Source organism: Oncorhynchus masou, chromosome 32, assembly GCF_036934945.1.
Source record: "Oncorhynchus masou masou isolate Uvic2021 chromosome 32, UVic_Omas_1.1, whole genome shotgun sequence".
NCBI lineage: Eukaryota > Metazoa > Chordata > Actinopteri > Salmoniformes > Salmonidae > Oncorhynchus > Oncorhynchus masou.
The window spans coordinates 24,581,658-24,604,647 of NC_088243.1; the positions used below are offsets into that span (position 1 = coordinate 24,581,658).

The following is a 22,990-nucleotide window of genomic DNA, read 5'->3' on the forward strand; positions in this document are numbered from 1 at the left end:
TGAAGTGGAAAGCCAATTGTATTTGGTTAAAGTCATCTGCCTATTTTATGGCGGAGAGATTAAGAATAAAAGAGAACATTCAGCACCCATGTAGTGAAATTAAATAGGCTAGGTCAACAGCCTAAGATATGCAATGACAACTTCATATTCAAAATCTTTATGAAAGAGTAGAAATACAAAACAAAAACATGACATTTTTCATGTCACTTTTCAAACGTGAACAGAAAAGCTGCCTTAACTCTCTGTGTACTACTCCACAGTGCATACGATGATGCTCGCTAGAAAGACTCCCTACTTTGTACAAAAGAAAATAGACAAAAAAAAAACAACTTTGTTGTGTTGATGTATAGCTGATCAACTTTTTTTGTGACTTGTAAACCCAACCCTCACATTTTGCTAAAAGACCCTTCTTCCTACAGCACCAACAACTGCTACTTGTCCCACGCATCCCCCTACCCCTTCTATATTTTATCTTATGGTGAATTCTCAACCTTCTTGTGTAAATTTTATAGTATTATTTATAATTGACAAAATTACATTATTTGGACTGGGCATTTTATTTACATGTCAATGCTTGGTGAAGAGTCAATTGTTTCTTTTATAATTAAAGTGAAAAAAAATGCAAGAAATGGAAATAACCCTTGTCTTTTTATTATGAAGTTGTTACTAAAACTTGTTGCCAAGATTGCTTTGAAAATAATAATGTTGTTCTGTAACAGTATTTGCTTTATTCAGTGAATTGCTTATGGAGACTAATAAATAGAGGCACACACCAACTTGTTTCATCTTTGTCAATATCCGTTCATGTAAACTGCAGACACGCGCTCACACAGGTTATTTCCCCTTCTCTTGCCATGGCGCAAAACACTCAAATATTATTTGGACACATTGTGTCTCATTCTTCTCTGCGCATCACAGAACACTTGGGGTGGCAATTAGCAAAAAGTCTGCACCAGCCGATACAGCATAATGAACAAAGGAGAGACTGGTGCACCCACAGTAACATACTGGTACTCTACTGAAGGTACAGTATGTAGTTCTACTGTAGGTATCAATACATCAAAACAACACCACAAATGGCTTATAATTACTGGGAGCAATATCATCGACATCGAAGGACAGCCATACAGTATGTCTACTGCTAGCCTGGGCAGCTGCTAATAGACCTTATGGATCTCCACCACAGGAGGTTGGTGGCACCTTAATTGGGGAGGACGGGTTTGTGGTAATGTCTGGAGCGGAATTAGTAGAATGGTATCAAATACATCAAACACATGGTTTCCAGGTGTTTGATGCCATTCCTCTAACTCCTTTCCAGATATTATTATGAGCCGTCCTCCTCTCAGCAGCCTCCTGTGATCTCCACTAGGGTCTGGGCTTGATGTGTACAGCTGGTAATACACTGGATTCCCCCGGCGACCTGTTCGTACATGAAACATTCTCCATTCAGGCTGCAAAGGCTTCGATTTCCTCTTTAACTAGATTTAAAGAGAAGGCTGAAAAAAACGGGGATAATATGCATACTTTCTTAATGAACACACAATTTTCCACTACTAGGCTTGAGTGGATAAAGCCTATGCTACTTCCTGATGTTGCGCCCTGCGTTCAGCCAATCAGGTTGCAGCAGTCTGTTGTTTACCCCTTGCTGAACACGGGGCGAAACACAGGAAGTATAGCATTCCTAGGCATTACCCATTATAGCATAGTGGTGGGAAACGATGTGGCAACCCATCAAGAGGTTCAAACCTATTGTTGTAACAAGGTGTTAAGCGTGATAGTCACATGGACAGTTGTGGGGTCGCAGGTTCAAGTCCCAACTATATCAAGAGATAGATACCTATGTGCTGTTAAATAGTGGAAATAATGTATCAATCAGATTAATCATTTCTCTGTGTGAAGAACGTATTTGTAAAACTTTAGGAGAGCTTTCATCACATATGCCTTCCTATGGTTCATCATGCAGCTTCCCACGTTGGACAGCAGGCAATATAGACAAGAGGAGGTTTATGGGTAAATGAGACGGCTGTGTTTGCATGTTGATATCAGAAGAGGGAGGAGAGAGATCTAGCTCTGGAAGTGGAGTATGTAGTGTACGAGGACTCCACGGTGGCTAACTGTAGTTAGCCATTCCGACAAACCTTTATTTTTGGGCATGCAGGGATAAATACCCATGTAGTGCATAGGAGAAGAACTGATCATAGAAAGTTCAACGATTCATCACGCAAGCTATTTTGGAGAACGCCATTCTAACCCTGTACATTTGCCTACGACTGTGAGGCAGTCATAAAATCCATGTAATTTGAGAGTTTCTAAAGTTGGATTTTAAACACTGCGGACTGTTTTAGAAACACATTTTTGAAATTGAAGCAAAGCATTTCGGAGCGCCCAAAAAGAGAAGGGGAGGGGGGTCAAAGAAAACGCCCTGTTGCTGAATCTTCTAAAAATGTTAACTTAATCGCCGTGTGGACCTTAGAGAACATGTATATTGAATATGTTACCATAAGTTGTTACCTTCATTTGCGTTTAACGACATCTCCTAACTAATTGGCAAGTTTGAGGAGCGGCGCTTCTCCCTTCACGGTGGATTATGTTTTCCCCTTCATTGTGGACGCTGTAATTCCGAAGCGATTTCAGAGGGCGGTGAGTCGGAGGCTGCTAGGCCCACGGCGATTGCTCAAGAGCTAAAATATTTTTTTCTCATGTAAACTCTTAAGAGTTCTCATAAGGCTCGTCTTATATGTAAACGAAACGGGCATTAATCAATCGCAAAGATGTCGCTTGGTGCAGAGAGAAGGATGGAAAACCGGTTGAAAAAGCTGGAGGCCATGATCAAAGATCCAAGATCTGCGATAAACTTAGAAAGTTTACTGGTAAGTCTGCTTAAATATTTTATTAATTATTAATAGGGCCCATGTTGTCCCCTTTCGCATTTTGAAGCAACCGAAAAAATGCATAAGTACACTTCTTACGCCTTTTAACCAAGATATGTATACATTTTTTATGTTCAGATAATACATTGTAACCTAATTTCCACAAAGCCTTTGATGCAGGTCAACAACATTCACCTGAGAAATTATAGGCCTATTGCACTCCTTTTAGATTAACAAACTGTATTTGCACATTATCGTTAGCCTACATTTTAGCACCGATAACCGCACCATGTGTATCCTTCTATGACAATGTGTAGCCGAGCCTACATGCTAATAGTAATTGACCGGCTATTCAGATGACATGCAGACGAGGCCTATAATGAATTGCTCCCGGTAAAGTTACGATAATAGTGGCTACATAAGCCTATGTAAGGGTATAAGGACAGTCATAGAAAATAATTGCGCCCTTAGTTTTCTATTGAGACATGAGAGCATTTGATGCAGCAGACAACATACTTTAACTATAGCCGTAGCCTTTAACTGTCTGTTTGAAGATTATGGGGAATAGTGGAAAATGTGTATATCGTTGTAGGTTACTTCTATGGAAACATTTCTTCTGTTCAAATCCTTGAGCGATCCTCCACTTGGCAAGGGATTGGCCCACTATATGGGATATGCACCAGACGGGTACCACTACCAACGGCATGCCACATGCGCGCTTCTCTCTTATACAGACAGATGCGTTGTAGTAGCTGCCAAAGAGAGGACTGGGTTGTAGACCTCAGCCAACTGTTTAAGAGGATAATAACAAGTAAACGATTGAGGAGCATTTACCCAGACAGGCATACTCACTGCTGTGGAATGTCGAGAGGACTGTCATCTGTTCATAGGCCTGAAAACATTCCGCATAAACTTATTGTGATAATAGTTGTTCCAATAGCCACACCTACACCCTAAACACTCATATTTGACAAATGTATGTATTTCCATCGAATCTCCCCCAGACACATTTCAAAACTGAGTTGAAGGCCTAGCAGTGGATTTTCCTGCAGTTACCATAGATGCTATGTTAAGCAGTTTCTGAAACGGAATTAAACTTCTACAGTGCCAGTTAAAATCTTTTTAAAAGTGCAGAATGAATATAGTTTATATGCAGTGACTGAATCCTCAGCTGTTTATTTCCTGGGAATGAGTAGGAGATGGATATCAGAGCTAGATGACTGTTCTAGACTGAAGTTGAGTGGGAAGAGTGCGTGGGTTTGAACAGGCTGGATCCTTTAGCCCTCTTGCCTCTCAAGCCATTTTTAGTGCCTCGCTCTCTGTTATTGCTTGCTATGAAGAAGCCAGAGATGACAAGCATCAGGCATTGCATTGATGCAGTCAGACTGTTTCTACATGCTCTGACCAGCAGCACATATTCAGACCTGTTTCTACATGTTCTGACCAGCAGCACACATTCAGACCCCCAGCATACCCTCCATTATTCCCTTTAAAATCTTTGCCCAATGGTAAATTATGAACACAGTCATCGACATCTATTAACACCTATAAAAGCTTCTTACATATACAGTGCATTCTAAAAGTATTCAGACCTCTTCACTTTTTTTGACATTTTGTTACATTAGCCTTATTCTAAAATTTATTCAATTGTTTTTTTCCCCTCGTCAATCTACACACAACACCCCATAATGAAAAGCAAAAACATGTTTTTTGAAATTTTTGCAAATGTATTAAAAATAAACTGATCACATTTACATAAGTATTTAGAATGTTTACTCTGTACTTTGTTGAAGCACCTTTGGCAGCGAGTCTTCTTGGGTATGACTTTAGTTTGGCACACCTGTATTTGGGGAGTTTTTCCCATTCTTCTCTGCAGATCCTCAATCGCGGTCAGGTTGGATGGGAAGTGTCGCTGCACAGCTATTTGCAGGTCTCAGAGATGTTCGATCGGGTTCAAGTCCGGGCTCTAGCTGGTCCACTCAAGGACATTCAGAGACTTGTCCCGAGGCCACTCCTGCGTTGTCTGAGCTGTGTGCTTAGGGTCGTTGTCCTGTTGGAAGGTAAACCTTGACCCCAGTCTGAGAACCTGCTCCAGAGCACTCAGGACTTCATCAAGGATCTCTATATAGTTTGCTCCGTTCATCTTTCCCCCAATCCTGACTAGTCTCGCAGTCCCTGCCACTGAAAAACATCCCCACAGCGTGATGCTGCCACCACCATGCTTCACCGTGGGGATGGTATTGCCCAGGTAATGAGCTGTGCCTGGGTTCCTCCAGACGTGACACTTGGTATTCAGGCCGAAGAGTTCAATCTTGATTTCATCAGAGCAGATAATCTTGTTTCTCATGGTCAGAGAGTCCTTTAGGTGCCTTTTGGCAAACTCCAAGTGGGCTTTCAAGTGCTTTTTACTTAGGAGTGGCTTCCATCTGACCACTCTACCATACAGGCCTGGTAGACTGCTGCAGAGATGATTGTCCTTCTGGAAAGTTTTCCCATTTCCACAGAGGATCTCTGGAGGTCTTTCAGAGTGACCATCGGGTTCTTGGTCACCTCCCTGACCAAGGCCCTTCTCCCCCCATTGCTCAGTTTGGCCAGGCGGCCAGCTCTTGGAAGAGTCTTGGTGATTCCAAACTTATTCCATTTAAGAATGATTAAGGCCACTGTGTTGGGGACCTTCAATGCAGCATAATGTTTGTGTACCCTTCCCCAGATCTCTGCCTCTACACAATCCTGTCTCTGAGCTCTACGGACAATTCCTTCCACCTCATGGCTTTGTTTTTGCTCTGACATGCACTGTCAACTGCGGGACCTTATATAGACAGGTGTGTGCCTTTCCAAATCATGTCCAATCAATTGAATATACCACAAGTGGACTGCAATCAAGTTTTAGAAATATCTCAAGGATGATCATTGGAAACAGGATTCACCTGAGCTCGAGTCTCATTAAAGGGTCTGAATACTTATGTAAATAAGGTATTTCTGTTTTTTATTTTCAATACATTTAAAAATGTCTAAACCTGTTTTTGCTTTGTCATTATTGGGTGTTGTGGAGATTGAGGGATATATATGAATCCATTTTAGAATAAGGCTTGAACATAACAAAATGTGGAAAAGGGGAAGTGGTCTGAATACTTTCTGAATGCACTGTAATTATCCTGGATAAAACTCTAATTGCCTCAGCAGAACAATGCCTGGGCCATTTTTATGTCCTCGTTTACTGTAAACGTTTTTCAACCTGTACTCTTCTTGATTTGCACTCTATGTATAGGTAATAAAGTGTTTTAATAGTGCGTTTGGCCTGAACAGCTTCAATGTATCTTGGCATATATTTGGCACCATTATTCCATGATGAATTCTATAATTTGGTTAAAATAATGTTTTTATTTGTCTCATGCTTCATAGACTAACTGTAAAATGCTTAAGGGTAATTTTTTCAACAATGCTGAGTTAAAGAGAAGATCAAATATATCAATTGAAATAGTGACACGAGAAATAAATACACTGAATAACAAAAAAAAAAGAGTAAGAATTACTTTGCTATATACTGAGTGCACAATACAGTGTAGAGTGTAGATGAGTGTAGATACAAGGGAGGAGACTGGTTTAAAGGATTTTGAAGCCTTGAGACAATTGAGACGTGTATGTGTGGCATTCAGAAGGTGGATGGGAAAGACAAAATATTTCAGTGCCTTTTGAACGGGGTATGGTAGTAGATGCCTGGCACACCAGTTTGTGTGTCAAGAACTGCAACGCTGCTGAGTTTCACGCTCAACAATTTCCCATGTGAATCAAGAATGGTCAACCACCCAAAGGACATCCAGCCAACTTGAATCAACTGTGGAACGCATTGGAGTCAACATGGGCCAGTATCCCTGTGGAATGCTTTTGACACCTTATAGAGTCCATGTCCTGACTAATTGAGACATTTCTGAGGGTCAAAGGGGGTACAACTCAATATTAGGAAGGTGTTCCTAATGTTTTGTATAGGGTGTAGAAAATAACATGGCTATATACAGGATGTACCAGTACCAAGTCTATGTGCAGGGGTACGAGGTAATTGAAGTATCTATGTACTGTACTTATCGGTAGGGTTAAAGTGACTAGGCAACACGATAGATAATAACAAAAGTGTGTGTGTGTGTGTGTGTTGGGGGGTGTCTGGGTAAGTACACTACATGACCAGAAGTATGTGGACACCTGCATGTCGAACATCTCATTCCAAAATCATGGGCATGAATATGGAGTTGGTCCCTCTTGTGCTGCTATAACAGCCTCTACTCTTCTAGGAAGGCATTCCACTAGATGTTGGAACATTGCTGCGGGGACTTGCTTCCATTCAGCCACAAGCAATTAGTGAGGTCGGGCACTGATGTTGAGCAATTAGGCCTGGCTCGCGTTCCCTTTTCATCCCAAAGGTGTTCGATGGGGTTGAGGTCAGGGCTCTGTGCAGGCCAGTCAAGTTCTTTCACACCGATCTCAACAAACCATTTCTGAATGTATTTTGCTTTGTGCACAGGGTGCATTGTCATGCTGGAACAGGAAAGAGCCTTCCCCAAACTGTTGCCACAAAATTTCCCTTCACTGGAACTAAGGGGCTGAGCCCAAACCATGAAAAACAGCTCCAGACCATTATTCCTCCGCACCAAACTTTACAGTTGACACCACGCTTTGGGGCAGGTAGTGTTCTCCTGGCACCCGCCAAACCCAGATTTGTCCGTTCGACTGCCAGATGGTGAAGCGTGATTCATCACTCCAGAGAACGCGCTTCCACTGCTCCAGAGTCCAATGGCTGTGAGCTTTACACCACTCCAGCTGACGCTTGGCATTGTGCATGGTGATCTTTAGGCTTGTGTGCGGCTGTTTGGCCAGGGAAACCTGTTTCATGAAGCGCCCGATAAACAGTTATTGTGCTGACTTTGCTTCCAGAGGCAGTTTGGAACTTGGAACTTCACGGCTGAGCCATTGTTACTCCTAGCCGTTTCTACTTCACAATAAGAGCACTTATAGTTGATCGGGGCAGCTCTAGCAAGGCAGAAATATGATGAACTCACTTGTTGGAAAGGTGGTATCCTATGACGGTGTCACATTGAATGTCACTGAGCTCTTCAGTAAGGCTTTTCTACTGACAATGTTTGTCAATGGAGATTGCATGGCTGTGTGCTTGATTTTATACACCTGTCAGAAATGGGTGTGGATTAAATGGCTGAATCCAGTCATTTGAAGGGGTGTCCACATACCTTTGTATATCTAGTGTATGTAGGTCTACCGTAGGTGCCTTCTGCGGGTCTATAGCCCCACCCTATGGCTCTTATCCCACAGTGAACTACTACCCACTTTAATAGCCCACCAGCAGGGGTCCCCCTTCCCTGTAATGCCCCTTAGGTAGCAAACCATGTGGGTTTCACATCGGCCTGCACAGCTACATGCATTGGCATAAACACAATGCACCAAAACACCACCAATAGCTGATAATAACTGGGAGCAATATCATCATCGACATCAAAGGAAAGCAATACAATATGTCACCTGCTAGCCTGGGCAGCTGCTAATGGACTTTATGGATCTCCACCACAGGAGGTTGGTGGCACTTTAAGTGGGGACGGGTTTGTGGTAATGGCTGGAGCGGAATTAGTAGAATGGCATCAAACACCATGGTTTTTCATTAGCTCCATTCCAGAAATTATTATGAGCCGTCCTCCCCTCCTCCTTAAACTAGATTTAATAACGTCTGGGGAATAAACGGGAAAATATGCATACTTTCTTTATGAAACACCATTTTCCACCATCATGCCAGAGTGGCTAAAGCCTAGGAATGCTACTTCCTGATGGTGCACCCTGCGTTTAGCCAATCAGGTTGCAGCAGTCTTTTTACCCCTGGCTGACCACAGGGCGAAACATCAGGAAGCATTAGCCTTTCTAGTATAGTGGTGGAAAATTGTGGCAACCCATCAAGAGGTTCAGACGCTGCTAGGAGACCAGATGTTAAATCCAATTTCAAATATTATATTAGGCTCAACTTGAAGCTATATGATATCCTCTGCAAGTAGCCAACTTGATGCACACTTCATGATCATGGCACACAGCCATAAAAAACTCTTAACTGTTACAACAATTCGAGAGAGATCCCCACGTGCTGTTAAATAGTAAGGCCATTCGCTGCCAATGTTTGTCTTTAGCGATTGCATGGCTGTGTGCTTGATTTTATAGACCTGTCAACACTCGTGGTTGAAATAGCAGAGTCCACTAATTTGAATGGGTGTCCACATACTTTTGTGTGTGTGCAGGAGTTGGTGGAAAAAAACATCCAATGCAGGTAGCCATTTGATTAGCTATTTAGCAGTATTGTTTAGAAGTATGATGGCTTGGGTGTAGAAGCTGTTCAGGTTCCAGACTTGCAGCATTGACATGTGGTAACAGAGATAAGTCTGTGGTTTGGGTGGCTGTAGTCTTTCATAATATTTTGGGCCTTCCTCTGACACTGCCTGGTATAAAGGTCGTGGATGGCAGGGAGCTCGGCCCAGTGAATTACTGGGACTTACGCACTCTTACACTCTGAGGCACCTTCCGGTGAAATGCCAGGCAGTTGCCATACAAAGTGGTGATGCAGCCAGTCAGTGTTCTTGATGGTGCAGCTATTGAAGGTTATGAGGATCTGAGGGCCAAAGCCGTTGTCGTGCCCTCTTCGCGACTGTTGGTATGCTTGGACCATGCTTGGACCCTTGTAGTGCAAGGGATATGGTTGTTTTCCTGGCACTACACTGACAGGTCTCTGACCACCTCCCTCTAGGCTGTCTCATCGTTGTCGGAGATCAGGCCAACCACCGTAGTGTAATTAGCAAACTAAATGATGGTGTTGGAGTCATGTGTGACCACAGGAGGGGACTAAGCACACACCCCTGAGGGGCCCCCGTCTTGAGGGTCAGCGTGACAGATGTGTTGTGGCCTACCCTCACCACCTGGGGGAGGCCCATCAGGAAGTCCAGGATCCAGTTGCGAAGGGAGATGTTTTAGACCCAGGGTCATTAGCTTAGTAATGAGCTTTGTGGGCACTATGGTGATGAACACTGAGGTGTAGTCAATGAACAGCATTCTCACATAGGTGTTCCTTTTGTCCAGATTGGGAAGGGCAGTGTGGATTTAAGATTGCCTCATCTATGGATCTGTTGGGGCGGTATGCTAATTGGAGTAGGAATGGGGATTCCGGGATGATGTTATGAGCCATGACCAGCCTTTCAAAGCACTTCATGCTACCAAGGTGAGTGCTACAGGGCAGTAGTCATTTAGGCAGGTTCCGTTCACTTTCTTGGGCACAGGGACTATGGTGGTCTGCTTGTAACATGGGTATTACAGTCTTCGTCAGGGAGAGGTTGAAAATGTCAAGACACTTGCCAGTTGGTCCACGCATGATTTGAGTACACGTCCTGGTAATCCGTCTAGTCCCGCGGCCTTGTGAATGTTGACTTGTTTAAAGGGCTTGCTCACCGGCTACGGAGAGTGTGATCACACAGTTGTACGGAACAGCTGGTGCTCTCATGCATGCTTCAGTATTGCTTGCCTCGAAGCAAACATAAAAGGCATTTAGCCCGTCTCGTGGATGAGTTTCCCTTTGTAGTCCGCAATAGTTTGCAAGTGCTGCCACAGAGCCGGTGTAATAGGATTCAATCTTAGTCCTGTACAGACGAACCTGTTTGATGGTTCGTCTGAGGGCATAGCAGAATTTCTTATAAGCATCCGGATTAGTGTCCCACTCCTTGAAAGTTGTAGCTCTAGCCTTTAGCTCGGTGTGGATGTTGCCTGTAATCCATGGCTTCTGGTTGTGATATGTACGTACGATCACTGGGGGGTCAATGCACTTATTGATGAAGCCGGTGACTGAGGTGGTATACTCCTGAATGACATTGGATGAATCCTGGAACATATTCCAGTCTGCTAGTAAAACAGTCTTGTAGCGTAGCATCTGGGTCATCTGCCCACTTCCGTATTGAGTGAGTCACTGGTACTTCTTGCTTTAGTTTTTGCTTGTAAGCAGGAATCAGGAGGATAGAATTATGGTCAGATTTGCCAAATGCAGGGCGAGGGAGAGCTTTGTATGTCTCTCTGTGTGTGGAGCAAATATTTTCTAGAGTTTTACTTCCTCTGGTTGCACGTGACATGCTGGTAAAACAGATTGAAGTTTTCTGCATTAAAGTCCCCGGCCACTAGGAGTGCTGCTTCCGGATGGACATGTTGTTTGATTATGACTTTATACAGCTCGTTGAGTGCGGTCTTAGTGGTAAATAGATAGTGTGGTCTACAGCTCATCATGAGGTACCTTACCTCAGGTGAGAAATACCTCGAGACTTCCTTAATATTAGACATCACGCTCCAGCTGTTGTTGACAAATACACACACCACCACCCCTTGTCTGGCCGGGCATAGCTGTTCTGTCCTGCCAATGCACTGAAAACCCAGCCAACTGTATATTATCCGTGTTGTTGTTCAGCCACGACTTGGTGAACCATAAGATATTACAGTTTTTAATGTCCCATTGCTGGGATAGTTGCAAACGAAGCTTATCCAGTTTATTCTTCAGTGATTGCATGTTGACCAATAGAACAGATGGTTGAGGCGGGTTACACACTTGACGACGAATTCTCACAAGCCACCCCGATTTCCGCTCCTTGTACATCTGTCTTTTCTTCACATGAATGGCTGGGATTTTGTCCTTGTCTCGGGAAAACAGTATATCCTTTGCGTCGAACTCATTAAAGAAAAAAATCTTCATCTAGTTCTATGTGAGTAATTGCTGTTCTGATACCCAGAAGCTCTTTTCTGTCATAAGTGTCGGTAGCAGCAACATTATGTACAAAATACGTTTCACACAATGAGAAGAAAAAAACACAAAATAGCACCGTTGGTTAGGAGCCCGTAAAACGGCAGCCATCACCTCCGGCGCCATTGTCTGTGGATCTGTTGGGGCAGCATGCAAATTTGCGTGGGTTCAGGGTGTCTGGGATGATGGTGTGGCTGTGAGCCACGACCAGCCTTTTAAAAGTGTTTCATCGCTACAGATGTGAGTGCTACGGGGAGATTGTCATTTAGACAGGTTGCCTTGGTGCTCTTGGGCACAGGGATTCTGTGGTCTGCTTTAAACATATAGATATTAGACTGGGTCAGGGATAGGGCAGTGATGGTAATTGAATAACCGTGTAAGCTTTGGCACTTATGTAAAATAAAAAATAAAGTTGACTTTTTTTGATACAATGCACGTTTTCATTGCTTGCTAGTAAATAAATAAATCTGTCTTTTAAAAAAGGCTGGATGTGTCTGACTAACTCTTTGGCCTGAATGCCAAGTGTCACTTCATGAGGAAACTGGCACCATCCCTACAGTGAAGCATGGTGGTGGCAGCATCACGCTGTGGGGAAGTTTTTCAGTGTCAGGGAACGGGAGACCAATCAGGATCGAGGGAAAGATGAATGGGTCAAAGTACAGAGATCTTGACACAAACCTACTCCAGAGAGCTCAGGACCTTCGACTGGGGAAAAGGTTTAGATTCCAACAGGACAACAACCCTAGGCAGACAGTGAAGACAAAACAGGAGTGGCTTCGGGGACAAGGCTCAATGTCCTTGAGTGGCCTAGCCAGAGCCTGGACTTGAACCTGATCGAACATCTCTGGAGAGACCTGAAAAAAGCTGTGCAGCGACACTCCCCATCCAACCTGACAGAGCTTGAGCGGTTCTGCAGAGAAGAATGGGAGAAACTCCCCAAATACAGGTGTGCCAAGGTTGTAGCGTCATACTCAAGAAGACTAAAGGCTGTAATCGCTGCTTAAGGTGCTTCAACAAAGCTCTGAGCAAAGGGTCTGAACACACAATTGAATCCATTTTAGAATAAGGCTGTAACGTAACAATATGGAAAAGGTGAAGGTCAGAATACTTTCCGAATGCACTGTATACTGTTAATAACATCCCAGAACACGCCCTTTTTAATTTCAGTAGTGCTCAGTTTAGGCACATTAGACATACTGTATCATCGAAGCTTGAAGCAAAACATCAATGATGGCAGTATTTTCCCCCAGGCCCCAGCCCCACTGATCCCATTTAGTTGGCAGAGCACCATTGCTGACTGGGTACTTTTTTTCAGTCTCCAGCGTCAGGCAGAAGTTATACTGACTCAAACAGCCCCTCTGGGATAGCAGCATTAAAGAGATGGCATTTCTCTAGGTAGGCCTAACTACTTGATTCAGTTGCATGAGCAGCCTTTTTGCTGTCCTCAAGGAAATTACCTCATTGAATAAATAGTTGGAGCTATATATGGGGCTGAAAGTCCCTCTGAATTGCTGCTCTTTCCCCTTTCACTTTTCTCTTAATTTAACTGCTTCCCTTCTCTCTCTCTCACCGGTTCAAACGGAGTATTTGATTTTCAAAGTTAGATCTAAGTCACTGGTGTTGATCTAACTGCAGAGTTTCATTCTTCTCAATGTTTATTTCATTTGTGTGTTGCTGGAGATATGGGCAATTCCACTGTAACTGAGCGATGCTGACCTTTTTTAACCTTTTAAAATGTATATCAAACACCCAAAAACTATTGCAAGTTTAACAAAACTATGCACAATGACTACTTTTAACAATTTCCACTGAGCATTTTAAAACACTTGCCTGAAGTGCAGTTAGTTTGGTAGCAATGACGGCACAAACAGCACAAACTTTGCATCTGCACTGTTCAAGTAAATGTGTTTTTGTAATATGTTTAGTGGAAATTAAGTAGTCCTTGTGCATAGAGTTGTATGGTTTTTGTTTAACTTAGAATCATTGAATTTTGGGTTGACATACATTTTAAAATGAATGATCTTAGTCTCAGCATCACTATGTTTGCATGGAATTGCCCACATGCACTTACACAACTGTTACTTAACCTTTGGGACATGATCGCATCCACAATAGACATGGAATTATTTTAACCTTTATTTAACCAGGCAAGTCAGTTAAGAACAAATTCTTATTTTCAATGACGGCCTAGAGGGTTAACTGCCTGTTCAGGGGCAGAACGACAGATTTGTACCTTGTCAGCTCGGGGGTTTGAACTTGCAACCTTCCGGTTACTAGTCTAACCACTAGAGCTACCCTGCCGCTCACAAGTCTCAAATGTGATAGCCGGACTCTGCACCTAGCTTAAAGTTTCAACTTCCACTGTGAGTGAGAACATTCAAATTATGGAATTCTATAAATGATTAGTCTTCTCAGTCTCTGTGTCGCTTGCGGAGTCTTGCGAGAGAATATTGGTGTATTGGTTACTCTAGTCCAAGCACTCTCAACCCTGTTCCTGGAGAGCTATGGTCCTGTAGGCTTTGATGCCAACCCTAATCTAGCGCATCTGAATTTAATAATTAGCTGATTGATGAGCTGAATCACATTACAAATCTGGTTGGAGTGACCCTACAGGATGGTAGCTCTCTAGACCAGAGCAGGGCTCTCCATGCCTGTTCCTATCAAGCTTCTCTCTGGTGCTGTGAGTCTGATTGGCACTTCAAATGTCCGTTGGAGGTTTCATCTAGTTCTTGTCAAATCATGCTGATGCCCCAGAAAGTCCATATACTGTTTCTATGTATTCACTAACACTGCTAGTGCCACTACCTCTGTGTTTAGTATTAGTTGCCTGCTTGTTTTGATTATCTCTGTGGGTTCATTTGAATGGAAACACACACCCGTGAGAATGGCGGTGTTGATTTCTGGGTCTGTACTCTGTATGGTGCGAGCTTGGCATAGGCTGGGATAGGCGGTGCCATCTGGAGGAAGTATTATCTTCAATGAGCTTTGTTTGGGTTTTGAGGAATAAATTGGTGTGTATGTTTAGTAGCAGACTGCCATTCTCCCTTCTGATGTTGTGCCATGTTATTGGTAGTGAGAGATTCTGTATGAAATCAGGACATAAAAAGGCCATGATTTGGGGGATTTTCACAATGTAATCCATAGATTGGTGCTTAGGACAAAAGATTGACATGTATTTGACATTTGTATCTAAAAGCAGAGTAGAGAAATAATTGACCAAAGTTGGCATATTTATTGCATTTTAGCCTTACACAGACATCCATTTGTAGGTGTTACAAGACAACAATTGGTGTCATGTGAAGCTTTATAGGCTGACCACACCGCTCGCGTCTCGTGTGTGAGCGTTGCAAAATACATTTAGAAATCTGTTATGCAATTATTGCATCCACACTGATCGCGCGCGCCTGCGTTGCCAAGGGATAAAATAGAAATCAGTTCTATTTCTGACGCAGATCACGCTGCAAGTCCTGCCTCCCACATCTCCTCATTTGGTTTATAGAAGCAGGTACCCATGTGCCATCTCCTCTAGTTATACCCACGTGGGTGACTGAAAGAAAAGAGGTCGGTGTCGGTAATGCATCTAATTTATGAAAGTTGCCAATCGCAATATAAAGTCAAGCGAAGAAAAAGCCTGGAAGGAAGATGGATGACTAGAAACGATTTGGTTGCCGTTTTATGTGTGGATTAATTGGTGGAGTAGAGGATCTTGTGCATTTTTTGGTAAAATAACATCTCAATGTCTATATCCCAGGACAAATTAGCTAGCAAGTGCAAGCTAACTAGCTGAATTGCCATAAATGTTTAATGCTTTTCAACCTGTCCCCAAATTATTATAATTTGAGTTTGTTTTAATATTTTAACCTGCGTGATGATAATAATAATTTTGCACGCCCAATTTTTCTGTTTTTGGTTTGTTAAAAAAGTTTGAAATATCCAATAAATGTCATTCCACTTCATGATTGTGTCCCACTTGTTGTTGATTCTTCACAAAAAATAGTTTTATATCTTTATGTTTGAAGCCTGAAATGTGGCAAAAGGTCGCAAAGTTCAAGGGGGCCCGAATACTTTTGCAAGGCACTGTGTGTGTGTGTGAAATAAAATGATTTTCAAATTTGTCAATATTTTGTTTAACACATTTGTGGTGACAGGTAGCCTAGTGGTTAGAGCGTTAGTCCAGTAACCGAAAGGTCGCTCGATCGAATGCCGAGCTGACAAGGTAAAAATCTGTCGTTCTGCCCCTGAACAAGGCAGTTAATCCACTGTTCCGAGGCCGTCATAAGAATTTGTTTTTAACTGACTTGCCTAGATAAATTTAAGGTTAAATTATTATTTTTATTTTTTACATAATATGCAACAATTATGGATATATCGAAGTTCCAGAGTCTCAGGATCTCTGCTAGTTTTAAAGTTTTGGCCCATGTTATACAGAGAAATTGGCATTGACAAACACATTTTCACGATTTCAATAAATCATAGCATGTCATTTGGCTTATTCAGTAGTTCTTATGTGATTAATTGTAATTAATGTTAGAAGTATCATTTATATTCCTAAAACATGTTTTTTTTAATTATACTGTTGCTGCTTCCTGTTATGGATAAAAACAACAACATGTGTAGCCCAGTCTCAAAACACCAGTTTTAAATGTTCAAATTCATAATCAATATGCTGAAATTGGTTGTAATATTTTGAAGACCAAAAAATACTCCCTACACATCAGAGGCTGGTGGGAGGAGCTATATCAGGATAGGCCATTGTTATTGCTGAAATGGAATTCATGGAATGGTATCAAGCATTAAGGAAACTACACGTTTGACTCCATTCCAGCCATTACAATGAGCCCATCCTTACTCCAGCCTCCTCTGCTACACATACATGTGTCACACGTGTGTTTAGATTACTTATATTTTCCTAAATTAGTAGCTACCTTTTTATAAACTGCACACACACCAACATTTACCAATCGGCCACTCTAAACTGGAATTGATTAGCTTGTTCTGTTTTCAATAGCGTGCACAAATGAATCACTCACATCGATATTGTATAGAAATCAATGGAACTGGGACAATAACCGCGGGGACATGTACAGTTTGTGCTCTTCTAAAATACTAACCACAACGAAGTTGAATATACTGTACCTATCGATAGATGAGAACCTGTCGTGCCACAATGTTTATGGTAGATGGCCAATACAAAAAAGTTAATGCAACACTTTGACTGGATCATTTGAATGAATAATCACCTCAGAGTTCTACATAGTGACTCGTTGGCTTTCATTTGAGTGATAGCTTGACTGGCAAATCTGTGTATTTGTTTGTGGCCAGTGACATTTCTGAAGACCCCGCCCAGATTTTGTCCTTTCCATTTGAGATTGAAAATGCTATGGACAGGCACATATGATCAAATCAACGGTGCCAAACCAACGCTATTTATCGGTTTTAAAGCAATCGATTTATCATCTTGATGACTACAAACTTTTATGGTGAAAAGGATTAATAATTCCACTTAATTTGTGGTGAAAATACAATCTTGTGTACGGTAGTAACACAAACTGTCCACATTAGGGAAATTAGCACAATACACAATTATTTACGGAGTAGCTGCTGTTCGAACCCGACCTGCCATGGCTATTGATACTGAGATGTATGCGTATTTGTGTATATTTAAGCAAGCATGTCAATCAGAGCAAGACACATATAGTCAAAATAGCGATGAATTATGATTGCAAACATTGGCTAGTTCTTTTTTTCAGCTACTCTCATTGCGATATGGCAGCATAACTATGAAGATTATCATCACAAATAGTAGGCCGTCTAAAGCAGTACTTGACATACGACTATAGGAATAATGGCGCGCGCTGTATGGCAGCAACTATAAAGGTTCGCCTACATCACACACAACGTTAATTGTTTTTGCACCAAAGCAATGTGAAGGGAATACGTCCTGCTTGTGCAAATGCAATATCCATTACAACAGACAGAAGGTTTTATAGCCTTCAATAAATATTTGGATTGTTTGTTCAGATCGCCACAGGGTTTTTTATTTGAGCTGTTAAAGAAATATGAGGCAGACAGGGGCTGCATCATCATGATGCAGAAGAGGGTGAGTAAAGAGAACCCTAAAGGGTTGTGTGTGTATAAAATAACATGTGCAGAATGTGATCCGGTTCCTTAGCTTTGAGAACGCGTTTTCCGGAGGGGCGGGGAGGGGTTTGACCACGGTTTGGCCAATAATTTAATATGGAAAAATAAGTCATGTCAATTTAGGGTAATAGTATACATTGCTCACTCACAAGCTAATACAACAATTACACCTATTTCTCACTTATTTAACCATTTTAGAGTTTTAAAATACTCTCAAACAGAATTTAACTGAACGCTCTTGATGAGCCACCGTCATGTCTGTGCAGCAGCCTGAACATTTGATGTCCCTAATGGTAGACGAGGGTACCAATCACAGCCAGCATTTTACTTGTATCATTCCACATCCTGCAAATTACCCGCAGGGGGTGACCATTTTGAAACCATTTTCATATTCACTCCGTTGGTAATGCTTACAAATTGGATCATAAGTCCTAAAGTAGCGGAGGTCCCACTCTGGACCTTTCATATCCCCGTAGAGCGTCTTATGTTCAACAATATATTAAACATTTTGCCATATCCAAAATCTGTGTGTTTCCAATATTCATAAATGTATTTACTTAAGGCTTAAAAATCCTTATCATTATCAATAGGGGATCATTTCACTAGGATTCTTCATCTGGTCAATCTATGTCATGGAAAGAGCAGGTGTTCATGTTTTGTACACTGAGTGTACAGTATGTCAACAATCCTTTCTCCAAAGGACCATTCTATCTATGGATTCAATTTAGTGAAAATCCCCACAATCATGGTATTTGTTTTGTCCTGGTTTCATAAGGAGTCACTCTCGTGCTAACAAGAGGACTTGACTGATTTGATCATTAGGATGTTTCTGCGGATAGAAGACATTGTTTGAATTGATCTGTTCAAGTTTGTACTTTGTCCAAGATGAATGGTAGTGTTATCCAGGGCAGACAGACACCGTGAAGCTTTTGCAAAGCGCAGAAGTTAGAGGCCTTTACCCCAGCAGATTGCTAAAATGTAGTTAAACTTCTGTACTTGCCTATAAGTAGTGTAAAATAAATAATTGCATTTGTTTCCACATTCATTTATCTTTTGACTCTCCTTTCTCTCTTTCTCCCTCTGTCCTGTCCCCCTCTCTTCCTCTTGCTCCTCCTGTCTCCAGTCGTGGGGGAAATCCAGTGTTACATGGAACTGCTGCTCTGCTCTGACTCCTCAGAGGCTGAATTTCTGTTCAATTTGTCTCCAAGTGTGACCGCTCGCTAGCTGCATTGGCTGCTTTGTACCAGTGGGGAGAAACGCTCCATATATGGTGGTGTGATGGTGGCCAGGGCCAAGTTTAGCAAAACAAGCATGCACACCTCCTCTCTTGAGACAGCCTCTCATTCTCCTCCCCTATTCCTTCTTCTCCGTTAGCCGCGGAAATCCCAGCTCCTGTGCAGAATGCAGTTCTAACATTGTGAGAACGTTGTTAGCTAGTTTACACTGCTGGTCATGCAAATGTAGTGCAGTGTATGCTGTAATAGTTGGTCAAGGGGCTAAGCCTTACGACTGAAGGTAGTTAGTCTTATGTATTTTTTGCCTTTTTTGGTGTAGCCTTTATAGGGGGCATGAGCACGGCTTGTGGCATCTGAGGCAGAAGAAGGGAAAACATATTGCGATTAAAAGCACGGAATCTTGTGGGGGAGAAGAGTCAGACTTTATTTTTAGGCATGAAGACATGTCAGGGATGGGAGGAGAAAGGACTTTGGCGAAGCGTTCCGCCTACTCGTGTACCATTCTATTAATCTGCCTTGAGCATCACAACTTCACGACCACTTCCTGGGAAAAGAAAGCTTCCCGTATTAACACACAAACGCTGTGTATGCTCATGCTCACATGCACACATACATACATACTCCTTTCTAAAGTAGTGAGCCAAATCACCTATGGAAAAATATACTATACAAAAATATAAAGTGTTGGTCCCATGTTTCATGAGCTGAAATAAAAGATCCCAGAAATGTACCATATGCACAAAAAGCTTCTACTGTTGTGTGCACTAATTTGTTTACATCCCTGTTAGTGAGCATTTTTCCTTTGCCAAGATTAACCATCCACCTGACAGGTGTGACATATCAAGAAGCTGATTAAACATCATTGTTACACAGCTGCACCTTGTGCTGGGAACAATAAAAGGCCACTCTAAAATGTGTAGTTTTGTTACACAACAGAATGTCACAGATGTCTCAAGTTGAGGGGCCGTGCAATTGGCCTGCCAACTGCAGGAATGTCCACCAGAGCTGTTGCCAGAAAATGGAATGTTCCTTTCTCTACCATAAGCGTCATTTTGGATAATTTGGCAGGACTTTTACCTGGCCTCACAGTCACAGACCACGTGTAACCACGCCAGCCCAGGACATCCACATCCAGCTTCTTTACCTGCGGGATTGTCTGAGACCAGACAGCTGACAAAACTGTGGGTTTACAAAACTGTGGGTTTGCACAACTGAAGAATTTCTGCACAAATGGTCAGAAACCATCTCAGGGAAGCTCATTGGCGTGCTCGTCGTCCTCGCCAGGGTCTTGATCTGACTGCAGTTCGTCGTTGTAACCAACTTCAGTGGGCAAATGCACACCTTCGATGGCCACTCATGCTGGAGAAGTGTGCTCTTCACGGCTGAATCGCGGTTTCGACTGTACGGGGGATATGGCAGACAGCGATCTGTATGGCAGTATATCGTCATGTGGGCGAACGGTTTGCTGACGTCAACATTGTGAACATAGTGCCCCATGGTTGAGGTGGGGTTAAGCTACGGACAATGAACACAATTGCATTTTATCAATGGCAATTTGAATTCAGAGATACCGTGATGAGATCCAGAGGCCCATTGTCGTGCCATTCATCCGACGCCATCACCATGTTTCTGCATGATAATGTGTGTCTCCATGTCTCAAGGATCTGTACACAATTCCTGGAAGCTGAAAATGTCCCAGTTCTTCCATGGCCTGCATACTCACCAGATATGTCACCCATTGAGCAAGTTTAGAATGCTTTGGATCAACGTAGCCGACAGGGTGTTCCAGTTCCCACCAATATCCAGCAACTTCGCACAGCCATTGAAGAGGAATGGGACAACATGCCACAGTCAACAGCCTGATCAACTCTAAGCAAAGGAGGATGTTATGCTGCATCAGGCAAATGGTGGTCACACCAGACATTGACTGGTTTTCTGATCCACACCCCTACTTTAAAAAAATAAAAATTATATATATATATATATATATATAAATAAATAAATAAATAAATATAAATATATATATATTAAATTAAATAAATAAATAAATGGTATCGGTGACCAACCGATGCATATCTGTTTCCAGTCATGGGAAATCCATAGATTAGGGCCCAAATGAATATTTCAATTAACTGATTTCCTTACATGAACTGTAACTCATTAATATATTTGAAATTGTTGTTTTTATATTTTACTTCAGTGTACATAATATACTTGATGAATAATAAGTCGACAATGTATCTGTTTAATTTCTCTGATGTCCAACATATGTTTTAAATAACAAAACATCAGGCATGACATCCGTCAGCAGTTACACAAAATACAGACGTGGTGCTCGTCTGTTTCCCTCCATGGGTCACAGTATGAGGCCTTGCTACATGGGGCCTTGCTTTTTGAGACTATGGTTCTGACTGTTCCAGTACTCCAGAGTTATGTGCTCAGCCTGGCATACCCCTCACTCCGCCTAGGCTCTGGCTCTGCTTCTCCCAACAACTATTTTTAAACATCTGGAATTTGACCAAACATTTGCTTTCTACTCAAGCCTTTTAAAGTCCAGAGGCTGTTGTTTTCTGTTCCACATGCCTGGAGATGGGATCGGACAGGATGGTGTGGGAGATGGAGAGCGAATGGTCCCTGTCAGATCTATTGGTTATAATTAACATCCCCGACGAAGAAAAGTTTTCAAATGAAACGGATCATAATAATGAACTGCATCATGTCTTAGATGTGTTCGTGTAGTTCAGTGGTTCTCTAACTGTTTCTAGTCCCGTACCCCTTCAAACATTCAACCTTCAGCTGAATACCCCCTCAAGCACCAGGGTCAGCGCACTCTCCATTTTTTTTTAAGCCTGACACACACTACACAATGCATTTATTAAACATAGGGTTGTGACAAACTCACTCATTCTTATCTTGTGGGAAGTGACAAAAGAGGTCTTATAGGACCAGGGCACAAATAATATAATAATAATTTTGTGCTTGGCCATCTTGCATATAAAACCATATTTGTTCATCAAAATGGTGGTTATTCACCATAGGTTAATGAGAAGGGTGTACTTGAAAGGATGCACATAACTGCAATGTTGTATTGGAGAGAGTCGGTCTTATAATATTTTCCACAGACAGTCTGTGCCTGTATTGCAAAGAGCAGTGGCTTCTGGTTTTAAATTACATTTTCACAGAAACGCTTGTTGATATTTTGATGAGGGTCTCTTGTTCAGATATTGGTAAGTGGATTGGAGGCAGGCATGAAAGGGATAACGAATCCAGTTTGTGTCGTCTGTTTCGGGAAAGTACCCACATAATTGCGCACCCAGCTAATTCAGGTGATTCGCTACATCACATTTTACATTGTCCGTAAGCTTGTTCATTTGCACACAAAATATCATGCAATGATGGAAAGACCTGTGTGTTGTCCTTGTTAATGCAGACAGAGGAGCTCCAACTTAGCCTCAATTTTGTCCTGCACATCGAATATATATATATATATATATTACTTACACACACACATACATATTCAACAAAAAAATAAACGTCCCTTTTTCATGACCCTGTCTTTTAAAGGATAACTTCACAGATCTTCATTGTAAAGGGTTTAAACACTGTTTCACATGCTTGTTCAATGAACCATAAACAACTAATGAACATACACCTGTGGAACGGTCGTTAAGACACTAACAGCTTACAGACAGTAGACAATTAAGGTCACAGTTATGACAACTTAAGACACTAACTATGAAAAACACCACAAGGAAGATACCCAGGGTCACTGCTCATCTGCATGAACGTGCCTTAGGCATGCTGCAAGGAGGCATGAGGACTGCAGATGTGACCAGGGCAATAAATTGCAATGTCCGTGCTGTGAGACGCCTAAGAGAGCGCTACAGGGAGACAGGACGGATAGCTAATCATCCTCACAGTAGCAGACCATG

General features: G+C 42.1%; 1 protein-coding gene across 1 annotated transcript in view; it reads left to right on the forward strand.

The window, feature by feature from the left end:
• Positions 1 to 2,023: 2,023 nt before the first annotated feature.
• The window catches only part of LOC135525742 (rho-associated protein kinase 2-like), a 52,533-nt gene continuing 31,566 nt past the window's right edge, over positions 2,024 to 22,990 (forward strand). Inside the window, exon 1 of the mRNA XM_064953546.1 lies at positions 2,024 to 2,870. Coding sequence (XP_064809618.1) covers positions 2,772 to 2,870 — 99 coding nt within the window. The 5' untranslated portion in view covers positions 2,024 to 2,771. The remainder of the gene's footprint in view (positions 2,871 to 22,990) is intronic.